The sequence below is a fragment of the Cuculus canorus genome, chromosome 3 (assembly GCF_017976375.1).
Source record: "Cuculus canorus isolate bCucCan1 chromosome 3, bCucCan1.pri, whole genome shotgun sequence".
NCBI lineage: Eukaryota > Metazoa > Chordata > Aves > Cuculiformes > Cuculidae > Cuculus > Cuculus canorus.
This window is the reverse complement of record NC_071403.1, coordinates 19,945,043-19,967,098: the sequence shown is the minus strand read 5'-3', so window position 1 is coordinate 19,967,098 and position 22,056 is coordinate 19,945,043. Positions and strand designations below refer to the sequence as shown.

At 39.0% G+C, this 22,056-nt stretch overlaps 1 protein-coding gene across 2 annotated transcripts in view; it reads left to right on the top strand.

The window, feature by feature from the left end:
• Positions 1-22,056, top strand: part of ME1 (malic enzyme 1) — a 164,199-nt gene that overhangs the window by 137,577 nt on the left and 4,566 nt on the right. For both annotated transcript variants that reach the window (XM_054062910.1, XM_054062911.1), the window contains exons 9-12: positions 57-170; positions 12,265-12,370; positions 15,105-15,247; positions 17,186-17,359. In XM_054062910.1, the coding sequence (XP_053918885.1) occupies positions 57-170; positions 12,265-12,370; positions 15,105-15,247; positions 17,186-17,359 (537 nt within the window). The remainder of the gene's footprint in view (positions 1-56; positions 171-12,264; positions 12,371-15,104; positions 15,248-17,185; positions 17,360-22,056) is intronic.

Here is a 22,056-nt window from a genome sequence, read left to right as displayed (position 1 = left end):
GAGCAAGGGATTTCTTTCATTTCTGTTTTCATATACTATTTTTCTCTTTCCTTCAGGCTGCACTGGGGATAGCGAACCTCATTGTTATGGCTATGGAAAAAGAAGGGGTATCTAAAGATGCAGCTGTCAAAAGGATATGGATGGTCGACTCAAAGGGATTAATAGTAAAGGTAATACAGTTTTCTCATTCCTTTAACTATCATGATAGTTATTTTCAGACTGTATATAAAGCCAAGAACTTATTCTTTGTGCAAACAACTACACTTTATTTCTCTTGGTGTAACAGGCTGTTTTTCTTTTCTAAAATGTATTATATGAATGACCGATCCCATGTTACTTCAGAAAAGGGCATTATTATGCTTGGAGTTCCTGCTCTATATCTATTAGAGATGAGCATGTACTGAAGATCATTTTTCAGCAGTTCACTAAAAAAAATGTAAGAAAAAAAATATTCAACATGTGGGTTTAATGTTTCCCATGTTAATATGAATATTATTTGTTAGCACAGTCTTGCACAAATATGCATAGATATATTATTAGGATAGCATTCAAGGATTTTTTAAAAGGACCAAAAATACTTTAGAAGAGAATATTTTCGTGGTATTGCAAACGTCATCCTTCTGCACAAACCGAGATATATTGCATCAAATAGCTTGTATGCACAATGATATAGATCATGGTGCAGATGTTGTGGTCTGCAGTGCTATCAACACTGGTTAGAATTTGAAGCTGCTGAGAGAGTTCATCAGTCACCCTTACCTCATTCCTTCCGTGTGCCAGAATAAAGAAACATATGAATTCCATGTGCCAGAATAAAGAAACTGGTATGTTTTAAAAGGTGGTTATGTATGTAATAGTTTGTGAGCTACTTAAAAGAAATGGATGAGAGGCCAGTTGGCTTTGCTTTTCCACCCTACCTGTTGGTTAGCAGTGTTTATAGTCATCTTTGTTGGTACTGCACTACTGTGCAGCGTTCTTTAGCTGTGTAATATTTAGGGTCTTTTGTAGGTCATGTACTTTTGCATCAGAAGCATGCATTCTGCAGTCAGCATCTGAGTTGGTTTATTGTACAGCATCACAGCACTTTTCACTCATAATATTAAAGGGAAAATAGAAGGATCATAGACATTGAGATGGGAGAGTATTACTAAGGTCGTTTTGGACATCCTTTACCAGAAAGTATAAAAGTAGCCTGATCGACTGCAAAAAGAATACTGGTATTTGCTACTAAGACAGATTTTTCTCTAGTATTTCGTTCGTTGGTTTGGTTTGGTTTTTTTTTTTTAATGAGTGTTTTTAATACTTCTGGTTTTCATCTAATAATCTTAAAGTGCTTTTCTGTGCAAACACAGGTGACTGAAGGCCTATGTGTCTTCTGTGGCTATTGAAAAAAGTGTGTTGGATGATTTCCTCTGCTGTAGAGGCTGGGGTTATCAAATAATACAATTGAACTAAAATTACCTCTTGGTGGTGTTTAGGAAACAAACTGACAGGTACAGAAGTATAGGCACTTTACAACCCTAACACACTAGAACAGGTCTCGGCTGCGTGTCCGTCCAACTAAGGTGGTTAACCAGCCTTTCTTCTATCCTGCTCATTTCCTCTCCCTGTTTCTTTTACACTTCTCACTGCTAATTTGCTAGTTAGCCAAGAAGCTGGGTTGTTGCTTTGGTACGCAGTGACTTGTTCTTTTCACAGTTTCTAAATTTTTAGTGACTTTGTGACTGTATTCTTTCCTCACCACCCTCTAACTTCAGTGGTCTCTTAAGCAGTGCCAAAACCAGTCAGTGCCTCACACAGCCTCCAAGTTCCTTTCCTCTGCTTTTTCTTTTTGGTAGGGCTTTCATTTGGGTTTTGTCCAAAGAGCAGTCCACTGAATTTCATGTCCTGCCCAGAATATATTTGCGAACTGTTCATGATGGCCAGACATAACAGCTGTCTGAGATAGATTAGGGCTGAATTTATGGCCAGATGTTGACACAAGCAGTGGACCTGACAGCAAGCGTTTTGGGTTGTTGCTGGTGTTCCTGGAAGACCTGGGAGCATCAGTCTTCCTGTCTGGCCATCCTGGGGGAACTGGAGAACAGAGGGTCCTTACTGCTGTGTTCTGTTTGAGTGTAGAGCCCACTGGACTGAGAAGACATTTCAGTGCAAGGCCTGAGCTGGGTATAAGGAAACCCATCCTTGTTCTAAGGCTCTGCAAGCCCTGTCTTAGCTTTCTTCTGCAGCTAAATGTTACCCCTAGAAAGTAAAAAAAAAATGAAAAATGCTCCACCCCAAAAGAAAGAAAATGCCACATAAGCCTCTTGAAGCTTAAGATTTAACTGCTGAGAAGTCGTATATACAGCAAGTGCATAATTAAACTATTCCTCGTTCCTTTTTCTGGAATGAGAGAGAATGTTATACTTCAGTTCCACTTAGGAAATTATTTTGGCTTTATCTGACTGTAGAAAAGACTGCAAGACTTGAAGGACTTTCCAAACTCCTAGATGTAAGAGAAGTAAAATGAGGAAGATTTGTGAGAAGGCTGTGCAATGGGAAGGACTCTCTTGTCCAAAACCTTTTCATTACTGCAAAGATAAGATTTGCCGAGCCACAGCATAAATCATCAGTTAAACAACTTTTGCATAAACTAAACTGTCTTTTATTTCTTATTTAAGGGACAAGAGTCCCTTAAAATTTGCCTCAACAATTACTGCCTGATCGAAATAATTTTATTTGAAGCACGGAGACCTTTTCAGTCCTAGAAATATTCTGATATGTTGCTTTAACTGCATGAGAAATAACAGACTTTCTGAAGACTCGGCAATTACTTTGTTCAACTTGACTAATTTTTACGTCATTTTTATTCTATGCTGTCCTCTGATCATTAATTTTGCAATGCATGATTATAGACTTAAACATTGTTTTTCCTTTCATCTGCTTTCTGTAGTATTTCAACCAGTGCAAACCAAAGAAAAATATCCTTGGAACTTTTATTGACCTGACTGTAAACAGTTTCCACTTCTTCCTTTTTCCCCAGCTCCCAAGAGCTGCCACGAAGACACTTATCAGGCTTTTGTAGCTTATTTTTCCTTTGTGGCTTTTTAATTGTTCAAGTGCAGCTGTGTTTTCATTTTCCTGTTAATATTTTCTTCTTTTTCCCTGGGAACTGTCTTTTTCATTAAACCAAATCTGATGACCAATTTTTCTGCTATGTTGTGGTGAAAGAGGCCTCGTGATTAAGGCTATGTTTGTTATACTGCCTATAGTCATGTTCTCTACTTCATTCCAGAGACCTTATAGTGTTGTTCATATTTGTTTGGGTTTGTTGAGGTGTTTTCAGTATGCTTCCACCTTTAAAACTATTTTTTCTTCGAAGGTGGATGAAGGTTTGCAGACCATAATAATGTTGAAATTTTGCCACATGAACTCTATGACTTTACCCTCTGAAACAGATGTCACTCCTCTCAAAATGCCTGTCTTAAGTATCCTAGTGCATTCTGAGGGAAGTTTTCATGTTTAATTAAAAGACACTTTTCTAAAGTTGCTTTTGCACTCTTGTGTACTTTGAGATTATGCCCAAGCAGTTGGGACTCATGTTTAATTACAAATGTCTGAATTGTCAAATTGTCACATTCTGTCTGATTAATGAAGAGTTATTTACCTCTATGAACACACTGATGGATATTGTCTCCTGAATAGTTAGAAAGGAGATACCCAGGTAATCCTGCAGCTAATCTTCTGAAATGTTTTCATTTTCCCTCTTTCTTCCCCTCTTTGAATATATCTGGCAATCTTATTTGGAAAAGGCCCTCACAGACAATTTTAAATGGCACTGAATATGACCCTGATAAAGTTCATGTTTTGGTGAAAGCTGGATACATGCATAGTTCAGTCTTTGCGTAGAGAATGATGGAAGAGAAAGGAGGACATACCTGGGACTGATACCAGAATTTTAATGCTGTGAAGGTTGTTGTTGCTCCTATTATAGACAGCAGAGCTTGTAATAGAGGGCCTTTAGAGTGCACAACCAAGTATCTTAATATTGAACTGAATCCCATTGTGACTGTCTGTTACTGAATTTTCTTACTTTTTAGCAATAACTGCTTTTAAAAATATTTGGATTTCATTCTAGATACTAATTTGATAATTGTTTTAATGTTAACTTATATTTACCACTTCATATTATGTCTGCCTCATCTGCTAGCTTTTCATTATTTCTGGCTTTCTTTTTATGAGCAGTCCATTATTTTCTTTACTTTCGTCCTTGATCAGTTCATTTATGGCTAACTGCAACTGGCTTTGACTTTTTGAGCCAAAAAACTGCTTTGTGTTTTAAGAAAGGTGCAATGTCTTGGGTATCTCCAAGGTGCCACAACCACTTAAAGCAGTTTCTGCCTCGTTTTACCCATGTACTCTCCCAACAAAGCAATCCTAGTTTGCTTTGTCAGTTATTCTGATGTTTGGGGAATTGTCTGTGCAGTTTCATCTTGCATTTACTTGTCTAATGAAGTATGAGTTTTGCAGGAAGGGAACACAGTAATTTGTCTTTGAACACTCGTGGCATTACTCATACTCAGCCAGAATACTGAAAAATACCAGTATACTTGAAAACAAGTGAGCAGAATGCAAAAATGATTGATGGAGTGTGCTCAAAGAATACCCGCATTCTTTTCTCTAAAAGAGACAACCACCGAAGATTTGGGTGTTAAATTTCTTAGCATTTAACTGTTTCCTCTTTGACACAGTGTACATTAAGTATACTGATGAGATGGTGACGTAATTTGCATGGTCTGTGACTTCTTTTGCTCACACTGTGTTATTGAAATGAATGGTTGTTTTATTTCATTTTGTTTCTGTTGTTCTGTGGGTTCCTGACTTGCTCTGCTTGTCAGATCTTATCTTCCTGAAATAATTGTCTTCATAAATATTGTCCCGCCTGTGAACCGTGTCTGCCAATTTACATGTAAAAGGTATTTTATGAATTTTACAGAACTTAAATAAACAGCCCATGTCTTCTAACAGTATGCTTTAAGGTCAACACCAGAATTTCATTTCTTACCTAAATCGTATGTTTTACTGCCAACCATTCTGACATTATCTACTCAAAATGTTGTGGTTTTTCACACAGTTGGCAACAAACTGCTTCTTGATTCTGCGTCCAAGTTACCTTCTCTGGTTTTAATGTGCTCTATTCACCTTTAGGCGTTAGGTAATAGAGCTGATAAGGAGACAGTCACTTTATAATTAGGGCCTTGTTACAGGGTTTTGGATGGGCTTGTATGTCTCTGCTTTTGGTTCCTAAACAAGGTAGCGCAGGAATTCCTGTCACCTGCAAGCCCTTGAGCTTCAGTAGCCCCTGACCAGTGAGTCCATAGCCATCTCTCCCCCTTTTTTTTTTTTTGGCATTTTGCAACTCCTCGTAACGGATACTCTCCTGTAGTTCTCTCTAGGGAGGGTGAACTGGCCTGTCCCCTCCTAGCATGCTTTCTGTGGCTCTCCTGCCTCTTCCCTTTCATGTGTCTGGGGGACTGTACCTAGCGAGATCCCTCAGCTCCCAGACATTGTCCAAAGTCCTTGTCTAGAGCCCTCCAGACAGTTCAAACAACCTTTAGACAAAGGATTTGCTTGCGATGAAAGAGATAAGAAGGCATGCAGAGATCATCTCCCAACAGAGAGATGTTTCACCACCTTTTCCCATGACTTTTAAGCATATCCTTCTTTTTCCTCTTCTTCCTTAATGCTTTAACAACTGCTTTTTATTTGTTGTTTTGCTCTTGACTCTGTAATATGACAGGAATCATGCAAGTAAAACCAAAACGTTTTGCAGTTGGAAATACTCAACTTACTAGTAAACTGCTTTTGCTTTTTGTGGTTATTGTGTCTTTAGTATTTAAGAAACTCAGATGAATTTATTCATTTATCTGTGTGCTGGTTTCTGTTGTCTTGTTTAAATAAGCTGCAGTTGACACAGTCAAATGGAAGCAAGTGTTTATATAAATAGACTTATGCCTCTCTGTTTGTCAGACAGTGCCAACACTGCCTCTAATGAAGGGCAGCGCCGTCATCAGGATGCTCTGCCTTGTTCTCAGCTCCCTCCCAGCTGATGAGTAAATCTTGGAGAGCTTCCTGGTCTGCCTCTCTCACCTCGCTGACATAGAGCTGCTCTGCTTTTCAGCCATAATTCATGGGCAGCCCTGGCAGGACCAGCGCAAACAGGCCATGGCATTAGACTTCAAATTGGTGATATTTGAAAGATTTGCCTCATGTTTTGTACTATCCCGTGTCGATGTCTGCTGTGCAGTCTGGTCTCCTGTTTTTACAGCTGTTTTCTATGAATTTTCTCAGAGTTTTATTCGCGGGTCATTTTTGTTTGTTATCTGAGCCTCAATTCAGTTGTATAACATGATGATATGAGTAACTTTCTGTGGAAATTGTGATGTACACCTCCCTAAGCCAAATCCCAGTATCTCCTTTGCTTCTTGTGCTGTTGAACAGCTACTGCAACTAAAAACTTAAGAACCCTCCCTAAAACTAAGAAACGTTTTCAGTTCACATCCAAAATACAAGCAGTTTTTCATAAAACTATTAAGTACTGAGTCCTGTTACTTCCTTTTGCTCCTTGAATTAAAAGGTCCTGATCTCCAAGTGACTGTGTTTTACTACTTGTAATAATAATAATATATAATACCAATTACTCTCATCCATTGGTGAGTATAGACATTTTAGCATTGCCAAGATCTTTCATACATAATGTCACCATCAGAGAATGCTGCTATTGTTTCTTTATCTCTGTACTTCATCTGCTGAGTTAACACAGTCCACATTGTAACTCATTTGCTAACAAAGAATTTAGCTCGTATTACTTTCCATCTGAGATACCACGGTGACTTCTAATATAGCAACATATCTGTTTTCAGGTTGCTTTGTTCTCTTTTGTTGAAATCCAAAATATCCCATAGGTTTCTTGGGACAAAATGATACTGTGATACAGGCAATACTTTTCCCCTTCACAGTAATTTCTGACATTTTCACTATGTTTTTGGACTTCAGGTTTATTGATCTTTTTGAGTGTTTTTAATATTCTTCACTTTCAGCATTCTAGCAAAGGTGCATTGTACAGTTTATTCAGGCAGCCTTACTATGCATCAAGATGGTATGGTTGTCTTCCTGGCACTTCAGTACGTAGGTTGTTTTTCCTTTTTATTCAAGAAATCTTACTATAATGTTCCCAGGAAATTATAGAATAAGCAATAAAGAAGTAATACATAGCATTGCAGAAAGTTATAGAGTGAAATGTTGGTGCTCTTCTTTTTTTTTTTGTCTTTCTTGGGATGCTGAATACATTTGGAAAATTAAAGCAAGAAGGATACTTAGCCTCTTTTTCTAACTTTGCCTTCCTCCTTCTATTGAAAGAGTATGTGAGTTTATCTTCCTGTCTGAATAGCTGCAGAGGTATCATGTCGAGTCTATTAGTTGTTCAGTGGATTTCAGTGCAAATTATTCTATTTTGATTTAGGGAGTGTCACTTGATGCAGGGAAGATGCTTGTTATACATAATAGGAAAATATTATAACTTGAGACAGCTGATATCTGCCCTAGATGAGTCTTCGTACTGCTGTTTGAACAATGGTGCAATAACATCCTTTGGTAGGACCCTGTGGAAAAATTCCTTCCCTGTGTGGCAAGCACTGAAGTCCTTCAGTGAAACAGTGAGACTGAACTGAGGCTTGGTGCACTGAAAGGGGCGCATTTTTAGAATGCTGTTTTTTGTGAGCCCTTTTCAGTGGGTGAATGAATTTTTAATAATGCTAAAAAAGCAAGATAGTAGACTTAAAAGACAAATACGAATGTGACTGAAGATGGTGTTTCTACTTAAAAGACTCAAAACTTCGTGCACAGAACCCAAGAGCTCATTCAAATTCTTTCTCAGTATGGAGTATTTTAAATTTTGCCTTTTCCTATTAGAGTAAGAAGGGAAATATCAGTGAGCTGTGTGCCATGCTATTATGTTAGGATTACAGAGATGCAAGCAGACCAGAGCAGTTTCTGATTTATGGTGCCTTAGCTTGATCCTCCACAGCTCATTTCCTAGCAGCAGATAGCCAGAATACAAAAGCTAGCTGAGCTAGGGCTGGAAATGGAAATGTCAGAAGATGATCCCCGTGCTCCACTGTCAGGAGGGAGACAAGACACAAACCCACACAAATCCAGAACTGAGACTTGTGCAGTTTGGCTCCATCCTCTTCTCTCTGCTCGCTAACAAAACCTCTGTGATTTCTTATTCCGGCTGTAGGCATTCAGGGACGGATGTCTGGAAGCTTGTACTAAATGGACTGGCAACCCTTTAGTTTGAGGTTAAGCATGCACAAAACTGAATTGTTTCTTCCTTCCTGCAAGTCATTGCTTGCCCTGTTGGCAGGGCACAGAGAAAAGCTAGCCATGCTCTTGCTGCCCCCTCTCTATTTTGTGAGAGCAGAACTTGAGAATTTGCCAGTTTGGGGGTGGGGGTGGGGGAATACTATCTTCTAAATTATTGGAATTGCATAGTCAAATGAACTGGCTAGTCCTGAAATCTCAGACTCAGTTTTTGGGGAGGTTTTATGTCGCTACTTTAAGATCACTGAATTAACATTTGAAAAACATTTCATAGAGTCATAAAATGGTTTTGCTTAGAAAGGACCTTAAAGATCACCTAGTTCCAACCCCAATGCTATGGGCGGGGACACCTTCCACTGCTCAGAGCCTCATGCAACTTGGTCTTGGAACACTTACAGGGATGGAGCATCCATGAATTCTCTGGGTAATTGGTTCCAGTGCCTCACCACCCTCATAGCAAAAAAATTGTTTTCCAAAATCTAATCTAGATGTCCCCTTTTTCAGCTTAAAACCATTACCCCTTGTCCTGTCACTGCACTCCCTGATAAAGAGCCCCTCCCTGGCATCCCTGTAGGCCCCCTTTATTGGAAGGTCGCTATAAGATCTCCCTGGAGCCTTCTGTTCTCCAGGCTGAGCAACGCAAACTCTCTCAGCCTGTCCTTGTATGGGCAGTGCTCCAGCCCTCTGATCATCTTCGTGGCCTCCTCTGGACTCTTACTGATTTCTGACCATCTATGTAAAAATATATATTTTAAAAAACCCTACCCGTAGAACTCTTTCGTAAGCATTTTCCAATCAAAATCTCTATGTACATAGTTGTTGTTAGTCTTGCTAAGCCACAGAATTTTACATTTCATTCTTAGTTAATATATTACAAAAATATTTACTTGGAGACATGATTCACTCTGACTAATGGGATCAAGCTAATTCAGACCACAGCTGAATAAAGAAATAAATTTAAAGTAGTTTGGATTAGGTTGGGGGTTAGGTTTTGGGGATTTGATTTGGGGGTTAGGTTTTGGTTTGTGTTTTGGTTTTTTTTTTTTTTTTTTTTTATAGAATAGTTTTTATAGATTTTTTTTTATAGAATTAAGGGCAGATAAAAATGTAGACAGGACAGAAGTGAATCTGATCTCAGGTGACCTGCCTGGCTAGCACTAGACTTACTAGCCAGTGGCTAGAAAGGATTGCAGTGGATCATATCCAGGTTAATGTTTGAGTACTTCTTTGTAGCTAATTAAACAAGAAATGATCACCAGTATCATTAGGAAATGGGACTTGGAATCCTTGATGTTGCATCAATAAGTGTTTTATCAGCCCTGCCATTATCTTCATTTTAAAATGTTGAAGTACCTCCTCGAAAGCCAATCAAGTGTAAAAAATCAAGTGTAAAGAAGCAACACTGCTTCGTGAAGGATTTTGATTATTTGTCTTGATTAAAAATGAAAGAATATAAACATTTTGCTCCGCTAAGGATGTCAGCCTCACCTTTTGGCTGTTATGCACTGTAGGAAAAATCAGAGATCACCTTTCCTGAGAGTTCTGCCCCAATCTGCAGATCCTGGAGACGCTGAGAGCCACCAGCCTGACACAGCCTGAAGAATGAGCTGGCCATAGCTCTTGGAGTGGTGATTTCTTTTTTCTTAGTAGACCAGGACAGTCTCCAGGAGGATGAATTTTAAGACAGACCAAAAACTGACTTCTCAGTAGCAGCCTGATAAGCAGCAGCATGGGATCGGATGGTTGTGTATGGCACGTGTTCCCTGCTCCCCAGGAAACCTACCTCCAAGTGGCTGATTAGACTGAAAAGTGGCTTTTATTATATTTTGAGTTATTCCTAACAACAAGCTTTTAGGCCTGGAAGTCATAAATGCATTTTCTTCTTTGGTGACTAAAAAGAAAACTTCATATTTTTCTCATGAAAATATTAGGGAAAACCGCTGCTTTAAAATGAGATGCAGCTAAAACCATGTCTGTAGACTGTGGGGACATCTGCTGGGATGCTGGAAAATGGCAGACTTCAAAATGTGCATTGACGGTGGAACGATTTGAGTGTGAATATGCCAAAAACGGTTAATATTGTGGCATCCTCTTCAGGCTGAGAATTTTACGTTTTGTCTGCAGAGGAAACCAGGTGCCCTGGTTTCAGTATTTCCATGCTAATTGCTCTAGGAGAACACTTAAGGCCCTTATAGGCACACTCTGACATAACTTTCATTTAAAACCTCTGTATTTTTGTCATGTAAATAAATCTGTAGAAGAGAAATCTCTGGAAATTCCTTGTAATCATGGATGAGCTAAAAGAAGCCAGTGCTCCGTGAGGCAGACCAGCTCAGTCAGCCCTGACCACATAACAGCTTTCTGCGGCTTCTTGTGGTACCCTCGGGGTGGAAGTGCTTTTCATGCAGCTGGAAATGAAAACCAGCCTTCCCTCCCGTCTACCAGTTCCTGCAGTGGCTGTCTGAGGACCAGCAGAGGAGCTTCAGGGATGGGAGTGGCACAGCCACACACTACTGCCACATTGCAGTATCATGATCTGAAATGTAGCATTGGATTTCTTGGTTTTGTTAAAATTAAGCAAAAATGCCATTAAAGAAATAATCCTGGCTTGAATCTGGTAGTGTATACAGGCCTTAACTGAGCCATAATGGTGAAATTAATAGAATTTGGTGGAATCATGGAATGAAATCTGTTCCAATACTTCAGTACTATTTTAATTAACTTGCTAAGATTGAGGAAACTTTCATCTTATCAGTTGGAAAAGATGTGGCTGGGAAGGTGATATAGATCTGTTCTGGCTGTTTGGTCAAAAGTACATTTAGCGTTCTGTTTTCCTGGTGTAATTCCATATGTATCTGTATAATCTGCTTCTTGCTGTCTGAAATTCTAAAGTGATGGAGGGGCTGACACTGTCCTCTAAATTTGCGTTTGAAAAGTGCCTTTGCAGCAATATTTTCTGTAGGCATAAGAACAGAGCAGAGAGTGGAGTTGTATGCGTTTTAAACCCTTCTGCTGAAGTTTTCAGATGCCTGTGCACAGACAGAGGTCTATGTATTTATACAACTAATATAATTTTCACAAATTCTGGTCCCTTCTTGCCCCACATCTGTGCTACTTCCACTGAGCTGAAACCCTGTTTGCAGTCCAGCCAATGTCAATGATATTCTATAGCCCCTTTTCCTGCATCTATCATATTCCATTTGGAAATCTTGTTGGATATCAATGGGTGGAAATTGCCAGTATCGATCGGGACAAATGTTTTGCAGCTGAGTCAGTTTTGTTCAAACAAATGGTGCACCGGACATCTGGTTAGAGTTATTTTTATTCCATCCTTAAAAATGGATGATTTAAATACAAAAAACAGGGAGCAAAGTATAGGTTCCCTTATACTCTATATACTTCCCCCTTATAGTCTCGGTACTTTCAGACAAGAACAAAACTGAAAAAGCTAAGAGAAACTATTTTTGTATTGCTAAGTTATGAATCCCCTATCCCCTCTCCCTGACACATCCATACTGTTTCCCATATAAGCATATGTATGGTTTATTGTTAGTAACTTTAAGTGTTTGACCAAATATTAGCTGGTAAACAAAAGCTTTAAAAATGGTTCAATGACAAAATTATTGATGCTTTCATGTAATTGTTAATATAGCAGTTACATTGAATTAATGAAAATGTTGAATTTAATTTACCTACTGCTTAAAGAAATAAATTAGTTCTAAATTATCCTACGTGTGATAGCTGCACACAATGTTCCTTTATGTAATGTGGTACTTGTAGACACAAAAGTAGAAATGAAAATAGGACATGTTAAAACCAGATACTTTGTGAACTGATTATCCCAGGATATTAGGTTCCATTGGACTTATAATAAATGTATTTTTCTTTTTTTTTCTTCCTCAGGGGCGGGCCTCGTTAACATCTGAGAAACAACGTTTTGCCCATGAACACGGTGAAATGAAAAATCTAGAGGATATTGTGAGAGAGATAAAACCATCCGTGCTAATAGGTAATTTCTTTTAGTTTAAAGCAATGACCTTATTCTTTGTTGGAAAAAAAAAATAGAGATGTAGCTTTGTCTGAAGACAAGATCAAGTTCCTCCCCACAGAGTTTATCTTTGTCTGTTTTTAGAAAACACTAGGTACATAATGGACTCTATTAAGCAACTGAACAAATAGTAACTATCCAAGTATGTAGCACTGCTTTCACTCAAAGTCATCCATTATACAGAGAGAATAATCTGAGTTAGTTTAAACATCTGATGGAGAACCTTATCACCTTCCTAAATTAGTTCTCATTTAGTGTGGATGGTGTAACACAAATAACCTCAAACTTAGACTGAAAAAACTGAGCTAAGCACGTCTAAAGCTCTGCAAATATGAGCATGCTGTAGCCAAATCTTCTTTTCCCTCATATCTATGTCCTTAGCCACCAGTCCTTTGTGCAGACCAAAACACAGATTTTGCAGAGACTTTTTCTTTTACATAAGCTGCAGGATCTGGGACATTAGTAAAGGATTGCTCAGCTTTTTGCAGTTTGATTATTGTATTTCAGTGACAATTTCAGGAATGAATTGCAAGTACTCTTAAATAAATCTTTTAATATATAAGACTTGAAAAATCATACATTGGGCTAGTAAAATCATTCATCAAATATTGGAAAATCTGAAATGCCACAGTGAAAATTATCCTACATTTTTACAGTAATTTTTCAACTCTGCCTAGACCACATGGTCCATGTTCAGTAAAATCTGCTTTTGTCAGTGATCATGAATGAGATAAAGTCTATCTTTTTCTATGCTCCATAAAGATATGACTGTAAGAGAGAGACCAAATACTCTAGAGCATTTATTTAGTAGTATACAAGACTGAAGAAGCTGGTGGAACAGAAGAATAGATTGAATAATCTGTGATATTTATTTAGATATTTATTTATATTATTAAAGGTGTGTGGATGCTTAGGTAATGTTTGCTCTCATGAAGTACGGAGTTTTACTGTGTGTCATTTTTACACATGCGACACTTTCCCTCAAGGTCACTGTCTCCCACTCATGGTGCATAGTGAAGGCTCTTCCAACAGAAACAGCAATGAAAATTAGTATTAGGGCATTTCAACACAAACACCCAAAAACCCCCCCCCCCCCCCCCAAAAAATAGTCAGTGGGATTGTTCAGAGCATTTTTTTCCAAACTTTATAACTGCAGATAGTTGTCATTCTTACTATTAGCTCTCCAGAAGTAGTTTTAGAAGACATGAAACATTTGGCAACTACAGATTTAATCAGAAATTAAGTTATATAACAGGCTCTTACACATGTGAGTCAATATGATACCTACCATAACTGTTGGTCAAACATACAGTGGCCCAGCTGATCTAGCAGACCTTTTGCATCCAAGCATCCTTGTCTAGTCATAGAAGGTGAAGCCCAGAGAGCTCAGATTTGCAAAATATAGTAGTATGTGACAGAAATGCTTGAGATGTTTAAACTTTGAGAGAAGTCACTGATTTCCATCAATTGAGGAGTTCCCTGTGTAGTTAACAGGGGATCAGAATAAATGAGATTTGGCCAGGCGCAAAACCAAATGGGTCTTAGGCATTACTGGGCCCACAATATGCACCTGAACATCACCTAAAGGGCCTGTCATGGGGAGTTTGGACTTTCAGTAGACTTCTTGGGAAAGCCCAATTTAGAACAGTTCAGAGAATCTCAGTGTGGCACCGACCTCTCCTTATTGAAGACATAAGCTGTGCTTGAAGATATCTCTGTAAGATGATGTCATGCTTCATGTAGAAACAGTCAGAAAATACTCTAAGAAATGTTAGGCCTGGAGTGTGTATGCCCATCTAGACAGCTCTGCAAGGTCCCTCCAATACCTTCTGCTCTCCTGAGGCAGGCACCAAGCTGTACTTTTAGAGTGGGCTGTGCTGAGATCTTCATTTGTGCATGAGAGATTAGAGGTTAGAGTACTGACCCAAGAGAAACCCTCTCCTCACCCTGGTTTGAATCCATTCCTACTGTCCCAAGAGAGGAAACAACAGCTTTTTTTCCTGTTGTTAAAACTTGGATGCTGTATGGAAAGCAGAGCAGGGAGCCAGGCTCTGGGGACTGTGAGCGAGGAGGCTACCTTCTCTGCTATCCAAGTGATAGGGGCCTCCCTGGACCTCCTTAGCTTTACTCCAAGGTCTGCTCATCTGTTTTTCAGTGAAGGTGTGGAAAGCAAGAATCTGATCCTTAGATTCCAGCTCTTGCAGGTTAGCAGAAATATAGGTGTATTGGCATCTCAAAACCATCGCAGACACTCCTTTTAGGTTGTGAGTACAGTATGGAGAATAGAAAAGCACCTCTGGTGGAAAGGGAAGGCAAGGGGCGTGTTCGAAAAAAATTGTTGCTCTCAGGGAAGCCTTAGACTCAAAATTGGGATTATTCATCAGCTGAGGCTGGAGATGACAGAATGATCAGCTGTTGAAGGCAGACTTTATTCATCATCATGTCAAAAAGAAAAATGAAGTCTGACACACTGGATTTGGGAGAAACTATCCGGTCTGTTGCGTGAGACTTTAGGAGACAGACTTGTACCTTTCTACTCCTTACTGGACCTAACTGCAGGTTACGTGGTACATTTCCATTTTAAAGAGAGATGTAGGTAGTAAAAGGAGCTCTATCCTTTTAAAAGTGACATGCATGTCTTACCTTGAACTGATTGCTTTTGTCTGCTTGTTATGTGTGTGTTTTTCTTCTTTAGGAGTTGCAGCAATTGGAGGTGCTTTTACTCCACAAATTCTTCAGGATATGGCTGCTCTAAACAAACGTCCTATTATTTTTGCTCTCAGCAATCCTACCAGCAAAGCAGAATGCACTGCTGAGCAGTGCTACAAATATACAGAGGTAACCAAAGATTAACAGGTTTCCAGTATATATATAGTGAAAAGTAAATCTGAAATTAAATTTAAAATGGGAGGAGGACAGAGGGTGGAGTGACAAGTACTAATCATATCTCTGTGTGTAGGTAAAAATTAGTTAAATTAAACGAGGTTTTTCAAATTTTATCACGACAATTTCACTGAAGTCAATACATGCATGCACTCTATTAAAAAAAACCATTTAATAGCTTTTATTGGTGTCAGGCAAGACTCAAAGTCTACTATAAACAAAGCATCAGTAACCATCAATCATTAAAACCTGTTTAACTGTACCACTTTGTGTAATATATACATACAGTGGCGTGCTTTTCATTTGAGATTTTTATAAATACTCCACAGGGGCAGAGAATATTTCAATGCAGAAAACAGGATTTCTACAGTAATTCTTTATTAAGAACTGGGGTAGTTGACTATTTTGCAAAGAGTTCTATTATGGAAACACAGGTGAAAATTAAGAGGACTGTGCTTGATTATTTATTATCATATTATAGAAGTGCTAATAAACACATTATCATGCAATTCAGTCTAGAATTTGAAATGTATGGATACTTGACTGTATGTGTTTCACAGTGGATTTTGTTTGGATTTCTCAAGCACAGTGCAGTTTGAATGACAGTTTAAAGTGTTTAAAAGACAAATTTAGCTTGTGCGTTCCCCACTGCAGAGGACACAATTACAGCACAGTGCAAGAGCCAGGGAAGTGGCCTACATGAAGGGCTGGTTATAGTGGATAATGACATCTGGTGGGCAGAGCAAAAGATACACTCCAGTATTTGATCTGTCACCAAAACATATAATAAGCTGGTCATGATAATATTGCATGACAGCAAAGCAAACAGAATATTCTTCTGAAGAGATGAATAGCAACAGTGGCATATTTTGAAATGCACACTTCCAGTTCTCTAAAATAAGAATTAATATTTCTGGTACAAAGCACCTCTGAAGTATTTAACAGTGACAGTTATCACTTCGGCAGTGCTAGCATAAATAAAGGCTGCCTTTTCTTACCCATCTACATTTACTGCTTAAATTCGAGTGTGCTCCCTCCCAGGCAAGACAAGAGCCAGTGCAATGTCACTCCCCCGATTAGTCCAAAACTTCATTGCCTGCTGTAGAAATTCATTCTTTCTCCTTGTGTATCAGGAATGATCTGGGGAGAGACAGGATAGTAGTGCTGCAGGTGACTCACCTCTGAGGTGCCTCTTCTGCCGCCCTTGAACAGCACTCCATGGTGTCAGCGTCTGCTCCCATTGCAGTGTTCCTCATCCCAGAGGATGTGGAGACTCCATCAGACTTGCAGCTCATCTCTTGGTACTCCAGTGGCATCACAACTCTGAATGTTCATGCTACTGAATGACATGAGGTCCGATATTCCTCTTAGCTAGTGTTAGCCATTGGCAACATCAGCCCTTTTGCTACATCTGGGCCACTCCACAGGCTTCTGTTCCTCCCTGCGGCTGCCTGGTGCGTGCTGTGTGCCAGCAGGGAGCTACGCCTCTGTTTGGGTCCTGGGAAGTGATTTACAGATCCCGTGTAAACTACAACTTAAAATGAGTTAGAGCCAGTCCTCTTGTACTCAGGACAAGTGATATGGTGTAACTTGTATCTGTACAGATAAATTCTCTCTCTCCTCCTCTAAATTGTGTTGATAGCTCTCACCTGAATAGGGCAGCTGTTACTCTTTGACTTCAGGTAATCAGAGAATTGCTGGTGATCTCTGGGATCAGCATCCTGGTGTTCTTGAGACAAATTCAGTTAAGTAGCTCTAATACCCTCTTAGAAGAGATATTAAACAGATGTAACCCATCATCTGTAGTCAGAGATGTTTAAAGGAATGTGTGAAATGCTTCAACAGCATCCTTGCAACTAATATGCTTTCTTTGGCTTTCTTGTTAAAATTTAGGGACGTGGCATTTTTGCCAGTGGAAGTCCTTTTGATCCTGTTACTCTTCCAAGCGGACAGACTCTCTATCCTGGACAGGGTAACAATGCCTATGTGTTCCCAGGAGTTGCCCTTGGTGTTATTTCATGTGGAATGAAACATATCAGCGAGGATGTGTTCCTCACAACTGCTGAGGTATTGTATTAAAAATTATTTAAGTTCCTTAATTTAGTAACTTGGTAATAATTAACAACTAAACAGAAATAGTTAAACATCTTTTAAATTGGAAAAATAGTGCTTTCTCTATAAGTTCTTTATTTGCAAGGTATGTTTTTTTATATAGACTCTGCTTGAACAAGTTATTTTTAAGAAGTTAATACATGGTCCAGAGGTCATCTGACATGAACGTCACCTTCGGCTGGCACAGAAAAAAGAGAAAGACTTCAGTACAGTATTGTCACAGCTGAATGCACATATGTACAGTTTGAATACACATGCAGATGGGTTTGATTTTAGATTGAAAGGAGCTATATTTTGATGTTGGTAACTTCGGTGTGACTTTTGGGGGTGGTTTTCTTGCAAAAATTGTTTGCATTTCTTTTAGCTTTTTGCTATTTTTGCATGGAGCTGCTGGCATCGTTTTTTGTGGTCTTCCCTTGTCAGCAGCTGGTGAAAGTGCTCCAGGTCTTGTAGTTCTTTGCATCACAGTTTGACACAATTGCTGTGTTATTCTTCCCTTTATCTTCCTTATCATTTTTTCCATTGATTTATTCTTTTCTTTAGGCAATTTTTAATGATCTTTATTTTCTGACATCGTCCATCACGTGAACTCTCCTCCTTTTTCTCCTCTCAGTGGACAATAGATAAAAAGCAAACACTTTTGGTTCTAGGAGTCGTTCACCACCTACTTCCAGAAACTGTTCAAAATCTGACATCCACTGTCTTACAGCAGCACGTCATAAATGCACGAGACTGTATCTTCAACACGTATGGGAGAATAATTTGGCCTTTATTATTTTAGAATTCCTTACTCAAACATAGCCACAGCACCCTTACCGCTGCTTCCTTTGACCCTTTCCATCTCACTCCCTTCCTACTTTTCTGGAGTTTCTATCTCCTCGTGAGCTTCTGTTGGTTCTGATCTTGACTGGCATGTAATAAGCCTCTCCGGACTCAGTTTCCCTCTGTTGAGCGATGTGATATACAGTGATGCTCGAGCTCCTGGCTGCTCTGCTGCCAAGGATGTGCGTCCAAGCTCATTCTGCTTAGAGAGAGCCCAGGCTCAGTACAGACAGTGATTGGCGAGCCCTAAGCAGTGCGTGGTCTCACCATATCCATGCAAAGTCATTAATAGGCTGATGCTAAAGGGATTTTTTAAAGGGTATGGAAATAAGGAAGAAAGTTAATATCAGTTTACCAAGTTAACTCTAGTTAACCTAGAGGCATTTCAGTAGTAATTTCAGTCCAGTTCACCTAATCTACAATCTACAGAACTTGATGAAAGTGCAGCATCCTAATCTTCAAAGAAGCTTTGTAAGCATGCTAGGAAATACATGGATAGCGTAGGTAGCACACACAGGAAGCCTCAAAGCAATGAAATTGGTGACTATTATGAAATAATTGGAAAAAAAAAAAAAAAAAAAAGAAATTGCCCAAATTAGCAGAAGTAAAAATGCAAGAATGCCTGACGCAACTCTCGCGCCCTTTTTAAGGGATTGTGCATTCCAGGATTCTTGGTCCTTGTGTCCTCTTCATGGAATAAAGGGAAGTAAACAGCCCTTTACAATCACTTGGAGGCAACTGATAAGCAATGTGGTCCTATGACATGAAGCTCTCTTAATGGATGAGTTCTTGCATGCTGCCCTTGCTGGATTTCTGAAGGGTTTCCAAAGGTGCATACTATGGCAGTTTTCAATAAAGTTTGTGAGCAGCTTGTCCTCTATAAAAATATATTCACATTTTCCATCTTTAAATTTAGTGAAAAGCCCAGACTGTCTCCACTGGCTTTAACCATCTTAGGAAGGCAATGATCCATCTCGTAAGTCTTTGGATAATTATATCCTCCCTTTAAATCCTTCCCTGTAATTTCAGTTGGATATGGTGATCCTCACTTGCTGTGTTAAACAGTTGTCTTATTTAATTCTAGAAGTTGCTTCATTTTGGTTTGGGTGAATGGTTCCTGTATATGTTCTGTACAAGAAACTTAACCGAACAAAGAAACGTCACAGTCAGGGAAGTGAAATGGTATCAGAAATTGTGAGGAAACTTTTAATTTCTCCCTTGAGGTAGAGGTTCTCTGATGACTCTTCTTTTTTGATAAAGGTTTTGCTATATAGTTACCATCCTCTAGCGAAATCCCTAGAAAAGCCTGACATGCAAAAATACAGGTTCTTTCTTGCATAAAAAGTCTCTATTGGCGGCAAGATCAATGGATGGCTGTTTGCTTTATGGCTAGAGCTAAAAGCGGCCACATCTGCTCCCTCTACTTGTGTGAGAGACAGTGAGTGATTGGGGCTTGGGTGAGCTACAGCCCGTTACTGAGCAAGGTGGCAACCGACAAATTGCAGAGGAGTCTTTGCCAGAAGAGGTGTCAGGGGTGCAAAGGCTGAGATGGCTTTGCAGACCCTTAGTTGGTACAAAGCAAAGGCAAAAAGTGCTGTTTATTTTGTTTTCTTGTTGGTGTTTTTTTTTTAATGAAAGGATAAAATCAAAATGCTTTCACGAGAGGTTTAGAATAGTGGCTCATGTCTCCATTTGAAATCAGAGCGCCCAAGATGCCGTACAATTTAAAGCACCAAACGTGTGCATTTTAAATAGATGGACCTTCTCAGATTGTAGAAGTGGCTTATGTGGAAAAAGAAAGTGTAAAAAATAAGCATCCCAGGCTGCATGCTGGCACCTCCTGTGTTCTCACTTTGCCACCTCTCTAGTTAAATCTGATGAAAGTCACAAATAGCTTACTGTAACTGCAACAAATTCTACTTTCAGTGTTGTTTTCTTCCTGCCAAGTAAAACAGAACGTAACTTTGATTTTGGATGATAAATCTAAAGTACTGTAACCTGTAATAACTTTTAAGTGCAGGCAATTGCTTTGTGATGACAAGGGACGTTACCTATTCTTCTAAGTCCTACCAAACACAACAAAAAGGACAGAGAATTTTGAACTAATGAAATATTCTTGGCATGTGTGACATACAATTATCCTACTCCAGAAATAATCCTGGTAAATCCTTTCATTATAGAGAATGCATCCTCCAAAAACCAAGATGTGCCTGCTTGCCTTATGACATTTGTCCTGTCTTGGCTGCTTTTCATTGGCTACAGTAAGGCTTAGCTAATTTCTCTATTAAAAACTTGAAGGAATTGAAATTTAGAACATAAAAATAGTCATGCTGTGTCAGACCTGAGGTCCAAACAGCCCAGTATCTTCCTATGAAAGTAATCAGTAGCAGAAGCTAAGGGAATGAGGATAAATACAAGGAAAAGACAGAGTGATTCTTCTGCTGAAGAATCACTTAATTTCTTAGCTCCTGACAGCCTGTACTACGTGGCCTTTCGGTGCTGGAAGTTTTATCCCTGTATAGATTTCTCTTTCATAAATGAGCCTAGTGGCTTTTTATACGTGACACTTTTTGACAATTAGTGTCACAATTCTGGAAGAAGAAACTCTCCTCTTACGATTTCCTGCTGTCTGATGATTTAAGCTCCCCATAATGCTGTAAGAAATGTTCACCCTCAGTTGTCTTCTGTATTCTCTTTCAGTCTTCTCTTTTTCTTCTTGATCATCCTTGTTGTTCTTTATGCCCGTGATGTTATTCTTTATACACCATTCTAAGTGGCACAAACATCCACACCATTCAAAGTGGTGTTGTATTATGGATTTATACACTGGCACACTTACATTTTCTGTCACCTTTTTTTTTTTCTTAATAATTCCAAATATTGATTCATCGTTTCTAACCCTGCCACTGAACTGATATTCTCAAGGAGCTTTTTCAGAGACCACATGAAGAAGGCGTTATTCTTTGAAAATGCTTGCTCCTGTGTTTTTGCATAGTTTTTAATGCTGTTATGGGAGTATGTCAGAAGGAAAAGCATGGCACCTATATAGGTTAAGCTGGATACGTCTCCCACTTTGAGCACTGCACAAATGTTTTGTAGCTTGCATTGTATCAACTCTGTCACAAACCAGAAGTACTCTACTCCTCAACCTTTTTTTTGCCAGTGGTGCATTACACTAACAGCAACTTGCTGTTGATTTCTTCCAATTTCATCTTTCCTGCAGAGCCTCATTGAACTGTTAAAAGCAAAACTCTCATAATGAAGCTTCTCTTTACACATTCAAATGCACATCTTGTTTTATCAAATGGCTGTGTTTAATTTTAAAATAATCTAGTTGTTATTATGGAAAGAAAACCAGATTTTATGTTTTCTCAGCTCCCCCTAGTGGGTTTTTAATCTCTGCTGTATTTCTCAATATCAGATTAAAATGTAAATAAATAATTTTCCTTTACTCATTATACATAACAAGAACATAACGTCTTGTTGCTCATTAACATCTCTACTTAGGATGGAAAAATTTACTACACCTACCAACACGCTTATGGTTGGACTCGATGACCCAGTGGGTCCCTTCCAACCTATGATTCTATGCTGGGTAGGTTGCAGAAGAAAACATTATTTCTCTTTGAACCTGGGCCTACTATAGCATTTGCTCTTTAATTCAAACTTTTTACATGCTTTTGCCAGAAAGGAAGAACTGGTGATAGCCAGGCATCTCTTCTGACACAGTCCTAGTTGTTTGCAAGCTTCTCTTTCCCACATACGACAGGAACTGTAGGGAATTACTTGTGCTCTGTTTCAATTATCTTCTTAGTACGTTCCCTCGGAAG